Genomic DNA, 6360 nt, shown 5'->3' with positions numbered 1-6360 from the left:
CCGGGTTCGATTCCCCACATAGCTGCAATGTGTGAAGACCATTTCTGGTGTTCCCCCGCAGCGATATTTCTAGAATTTTGTCTAAAGCGGCGTAAAACAATACTCACTCGTAAAAATCAAGTACACCTTTACTTTTTACCGTATACACAATACAATGCCACTCATATCTGGAAATATCAACCTTCATATCATTTCCCCTATCACATATATCCAATACTCATCGTTGTTCATCATGTACATACAATGCAGCCAACATTTTCACAGATTTAATAATATTTTCCCGATTTAATGACATAATTCACAAGTGTAATTCAAACGACACAAACTAGCAAGACTGTTATTTCTGGGGCTATTAGATATAACACGTCATTGGGAACATGTGCTTCCTGCGTCCATATGGTCCCGGGGCAGATGCTGGGGACGCAGATTGATTAAAACAGAGGTTCCCTTGGGACCCCACACGCGGGGTCCAACAACAGACTGACATCGCTTGGCCCCTCACAGGGGACAGACTGGTCTCAAATTGATTCAGTCTCCCCTCCCGTGGTATTTGCGTAAGAATAGAAAAATGTAATATGAAAACTGCTCTGCCTCTCTGCCCTCTTCTGCTAGCCTTTTAACTCCCATGGGGACGCGAGCATGTCTGGCAAACTCTGCATTTCATCTTTATCTGTTTATTCTTCATAGTTAAGTTAATAGACGTCAATGAGGAACGCTGATTGCCTCACAAATGAAATAAAACATTTTCTCACTCCGCTGTGCTGCATCATTTCTGCATAATTAACGGCTTATGTGGGCACAGATTTGTTTGTTTAACGCTCACGTGACTTGTCGTAGCCTACGTTTGAATCTTGATCTTGACAGCCGACGATTACGACGCCATTTTGTTTTTTCTCACTATTTGCTTGCGGATTGAACATGCGACCATGTTGTTTTTGATCGTTTTTATATCGAGTTATCTCCCTGTCTCCGTCGGCAGGTTTTTGTTTACATTAATTAGTGACACTTATCGGGATCAATATCAACGACAAGCAGGAATAAGGGTATTTATAGAATGATACGACATTTAACTAAGGCGATCAGCGCGATAGACAAGCCTGCAAAAACACACTTGGTCACGCAAACTCGGGGATAAAAACGCTGGATTTTCACGGTGGCGATGCGGACTGTAAAGAAATATTTAGGAAACACCCTTTACAAGAGGAGTATGTGCGACGAATTGTTACCAAACACAGGTTAAGGGCTTGACAACAGCCCGGCCCAATAAGAATAGACCTGATTCCGCCCGTTTCAGGCAGATAATTATAACGACAACAAGGGATAAATAATTGAATTGAAACATCAGCTTACATTCTAATCACAGTACAGTGGTTTCAAACATTGTTAATAAACTGAATTATATAAATGGCAGATATAACAGACTTATTTGAAGTCGTCACGGACTGACTATATCGGGAGCTGTTTATGTTGGGATAAGGACAAGCGTGTTTATACACTTCTTGACTGTACGTTACATACGCGTTGACTTGAGAAGAAGAAAAACAAGCGAATGGTTGTTGTAGCAGAGCGTGTTGTACGGGCTCAGTGATGCTGCCTAACTTTCTGACAGATGCGCCCTGAAGAGCAAGAAGTTCGGTCGTGAAAGCCATGGCGGCAATGTGCATTAATTGAGTTTCTATGTCATGGAGAATCGACCATCGGAGAAGAAGAGCGAGACTCGGGCTTCGGAGGTAAAGAGTGGGATTCAGGCATCGGAGAAGAAGAGTGAGACTCGGGCATCCGGAGAAGAAGAGCGAGACTCGGGCATCGGAGAAGAAGAGTGAGACTCGGGCATTGGAGAAGAAGAGTGAGACTCGGGCATCGGAGAAGAAGAGTGAGATTCAGGCATCAGAGAAGAAGAGCGAGACTCAGGCATCGGAGAAGAGTGAGACTCACGCATTGGAGAAGAAGAGCGAGACTCGGGCATCGGGTAAAAAGAGCGAGACTCAGGCATCAGAGAAGAAGAGTGAGACTCACGCATCGGAGAAGAAGAACGAGACTCACGCATCGGAGAGGAAGAGTGAGACTCAGGCATCAGAGAAGAAGAGCGAGACTCACGCATCTGAGAAGAAGAGTGAGACTCAGGCATCAGAGAAGAAGAGCGAGACTGACGCATCGGAGAAGAAGAGTGAGACTCACGCATCGGAGAAGAAGAGTGAGACTCACGCATCGGAGGTGAAGAGTGATATTCAGGCATCGGAGAAGAAGAGTGAGACTCGGGCATCAGAGAAGAATAGTGGGAGTCTGGCATCAGAGAAGAAGAGTGAGACTCACGCATCGGAGAAGAAGAGCGAGACTCGGGCATCGGAGAAGAATAGTGAGACTCAAGCATCAGAAAAGAAGAGTGAGACTCAGGCATCGGAAGAAGAAGAGCGAGACTCGAACATCGGAGAAGAAGAGTGAGAGTCGGGCATCGGAGAAGAAGAGAGAGACTCACGCATCGGAGGCGAAGTGTGATACTCGGACTTTAGAGAAGAAGAGTGAAACTCACGCATCACAGAAGAAGAGTGAGATTCGGGCATCCGAAGGTGAAGAGTGAGACTCGGGCATCGGAGAAGAAGAGTGAAACTCACGCATTGGAGAAGAAGAGCAAGACTCGGGCATCGGAGAAGAAGGGAGAGATTCAGGCATCAGAGAAGAAGAGTGAGACTCACGCATCGGAGAAGAAGAGTGAGACTCACGCATCGGAGGCGAAGAGTGAGATTCGGGCATCGGAGAAGAAGAGCGAGACTCGGGCATCGGAGAAGAAGAACGAGACCCTGACTTCGGTGAAGAAGAGCGAGACACAGGCATAAGAGAAGAAGAGTGAGATTCAGGCATCGGAGAAGAAGAGCGAGAATCGGAGAAGAAGAGTGAGATTCAGGCATCGGTGAAGAAGAGTGAGGCTCGGGCATCAGAGAAGAAGAGTGAGGCTCGGGCATCAGAGAAGAAGGGCGAGACACGGGCATCAGAGAAGAAGAGCGAGATTCAGGCATGGGAGAAGAAGAGTGAGTTTCGGGTATCAGAAGAGAAGAGTGAGACTCGGGCATCGGAGAAGAAGAGCAAGACTCTGGCGTCGGAGAAGAAGAGCGAGCCTCGGACATTAGAGAAGAAGAGCGAGACTCGGACATTAGAGGAGAAGAGCGAGACTTTGAATCGGGGAAGTAGGAATCAGTGAGGAAGCTGACTGGCAGTGAACTGACGATGGGTGGCTAATGTAAGAAGCAAGAAGTAAGATAACACATTTCACAGAACCTGGATGGTATTTCCTATCAGACAATTAAAAAGATATAACTTCCAAGTTTACGTGTTCGGATAACTTTCGGGTTGATAAGAAATACAGTAGCGGTAATTTAACAGACCAACAGGCAACTGTGGAAGTTACATTTGTCACACTGGTTGACCAAAGCATGAGGGTGATATTTCACCACCTCACCTCACCTCACCCCACCTCACCCCACGCCACACATGCTCTGATTATAAACTGGACTACACTCTCTGATACCCATGGTGTCCAAATCATCCTACAGAGCCCCTCACCCACCCTCCATCACCTATATCTACACCTATGCACGTGGAAAATCGAATTCTGTTGACCATATTTGGAATTGGGAGTTTACATGGTAGGTATCTTCGTACAGATGTGTGAACATGTCGACACTGTACTATACTACATTGTGGTATTGGGAGAGCGACGCGTATTGCCAGGCTGTCGGCATTACCAAACGTTATATTGCAAGTCAGTGCAAGCTGCAATCGGACATTGATCATGGTCAAGGGGACGCAACTCGCATAGTAGTTTGATTGCCGTATACGGCAACAGAGTAAAATCCTTTTGTTTGCTCGATAGGGGTATCTACAATCATTGAATACGTGTATATATTATATTATAGGTTTGTGTGTATTATGTTATAGGTCTTTATATGAGAAGTAAGGATATTTAAAATGTTCTATAGCTCCCCAAATAAGCACGGGTGTGAACACGTTAAAGGATATCTTGCCAGATGAATAATGAACTGAATATTTCCCGACCAGAATATATTTTACGGCCGCTTCAACGTTTCTTTCCACTGACAGAAGCCAGCACATTTCGGAGGAGGTTCGATCCCAATGGACGCAGTACTTGTTGTCACGTGAGAATTTGTCTTTGTGTAACTCGGGGCCGTCATTTACTCCAACACTAGTACTGATGTACATCATAAACTTTACTTAAACTTCTGTATTTTCAATGACTTGACTGAAATTTGCCTTCACTGTCAATTTGCCCGAGTCTAGCCAACCTCCCCACCCCTACCCCCACCCCCACCCCCACCCCACCACACCCAACAACTTTAACACTTTAACTTTACATTGTTAAATCAGCCTGAGAGGAAAACTAAAAAAGGGGCACATAATCGGGGAGAATCGGTTTAGAACCTACGATCACCGTGTCCTTGCACGGTTAAGAGACGCTACTCTGCACATCGAGCTACACTGAAGATCGTAAACTTATAGAAAGTGCGTTCTGTGTTGTGATTGGCTAATTTGGGTCACATGACCAAATGTCAAAGGGTGAAAATATGATTTGCATTCCCTGAAGCAAGCGACCGAATCACTGTGTGGGAATACATAATTACTCAGCATTTTTTGCATACTAATTAACATGGACGCCATGGCTCAGCTGACTCAGGTAATTAATTTCTCGCTGCCTTCAGCAGCAGACATATTTGCAGAAATGGATGAATCTGTTTTGCAACAACTCTTATCGGATGATTGTGAGTAAAATCCATAAAAAAAAATTCACTTTTAAAAGCCCATTTGGATTTTTTCACAAAACCATGATTGACACCTGTCAAAAGTCATCATCTTGCTGTGCTAGCATTTTCCTAAACAATTTTAATCATAATGGTTCGTTTACACCCGTATAAATGATAAAAATTCTTTTCAACGATAATGAAAATTTTAGTCTATTAAAGACATGAATATATTTACAGACTCTGAAGGTCTTGACAACGTCTTGAACGCCGCGTCCGATGATGCTACGTTGCCCGGTTCAGCGTCTCGTCAGCTAGATGTTCCCTTGGCTCTTGCAAAATGTGACGCTCCCACTGGACGATTTTGCCAAACTGATGAAATCAAACTGCAACAATTAATGACAGAAACAACTGCAAAAAGCACATCAAGAAGTACTAATTTGGCCGTGAAAATCTTCCGGCGTAAGATTGTTTACAATTACAGTGATGACAACAAATTACAGTTATGCCTCTTCCCGTTTGCAAAAAAATAAATATAACTGACCTCAATTCCTTTTTAAAAATTAATTGCAAAAAAAATAAAAAATGAGATAAATTACTCTGTAATGATAAGGTGGATTAAATATATATATATATTATTCATGAATAATATGCTATACAAAATTAAAAAACCCCAAAACATTACCTATAGATGCGTTCGTAAAATATGCTGCAGAATGCACTGTCAATATTGATCTTTTTATGCCTAAATATTTACGAATACAAATAAGACTAATAAACGCTAACGCTTTCGGGTCTCGAGATGAATTCCCAAGATGCAAATACTCGATAAAATCCCGGAAATAGACACACGCACATAGTATTTATCTTCTAAATATAATGGCGAACACAGCCAGTGGTAACAAGGAGGTGCATATAATCAAACGACGCATATTCAAAGTACCCCAGCAAATGACACATTGTTTAGGTTAAAAGAGGATTAAACACATTTCAAACTAGCTGGCGGACAATGTGCTAAACGATTGTTTCACGTGATCTGTGAGGTTCCCATCATGGAGGTGATCACCGCACTGTCGACTCTTTCTGACTGATGATACAAACTTGAATTCGAACAAATTGACACGAAATATATTGACCAAACATTTTTTATGAAATTTTGTGCTCAGTCTTCTTTACTAAAATTACCCGTCGGCATTCCGGAGTACACTTCTCATAAAAGTTGTCCAAATTACATGGCTAAGTACAACGTATTACTGGTGTTGAGTTAATTTTCAATCTAAGTTGTAATGGTAAACCATGGTTGGAATTAAATCTAATCGTCAAAAGAACATTTTTTTCTTTATTTTGTAAAAAAATATAAAGCACAAACATTTTTTTTCAAAAATTAAGAGAGGAAAACATGTGGTATCTTAAGGTTCAGGGCTAAAGAATTCTTTGACAATTGGATCTCATATTCAAACATGTTTTACCATTACGATTTAGATTGGAAACTATTTCAACATCAGCGATACTTTGTCATGTAATTTGGAAACTATTTATGAGAAGTGTACTTTGAACAGCCGACATAAACAATGAATATCTATTTTGACATAGCCCAGGTTTTTTGTTT

General features: G+C 42.4%; 1 protein-coding gene across 1 annotated transcript; it reads left to right on the top strand.

Moving 5' to 3' along the window:
* Window positions 1-1682: 1682 nt before the first annotated feature.
* On the top strand, window positions 1683-3196 carry LOC139475713 (axoneme-associated protein mst101(1)-like). The gene is made up of 4 exons (XM_071258935.1): window positions 1683-1730; window positions 1789-2438; window positions 2540-2736; window positions 2856-3196. Exons 1-4 carry the CDS (start codon window positions 1683-1685, stop codon window positions 3194-3196), a joined length of 1236 nt encoding a protein of 411 aa, XP_071115036.1.
* Window positions 3197-6360: the final 3164 nt, after the last annotated feature.

This window comes from Haliotis cracherodii, unplaced genomic scaffold (assembly GCF_022045235.1).
Source record: "Haliotis cracherodii isolate W230 unplaced genomic scaffold, xgHalCrac1.p SCAF_1, whole genome shotgun sequence".
Lineage (NCBI taxonomy): Eukaryota > Metazoa > Mollusca > Gastropoda > Lepetellida > Haliotidae > Haliotis > Haliotis cracherodii.
Note: the sequence above shows the minus strand (reverse complement) of the source record. Positions and strands in the feature narration are given on the sequence as shown.

Excerpts from the sequence above, each read along its gene's own strand:
- LOC139475713 (XM_071258935.1), top strand. The coding sequence starts at position 1,683 with ATGGAGAATCGACCATCGGAGAAGAAGAGCGAGACTCGGGCTTCGGAG. Across the intron at positions 1,731-1,788 it reads GCGAGACTCGGGCTTCGGAG|AAGAGCGAGACTCGGGCATC; the intron begins GTAAAGAGTGGG and ends CATCCGGAGAAG. Across the intron at positions 2,737-2,855 it reads TCACGCATCGGAGGCGAAGA|GCATCGGAGAAGAAGAGCGA; the intron begins GTGAGATTCGGG and ends AGTGAGATTCAG.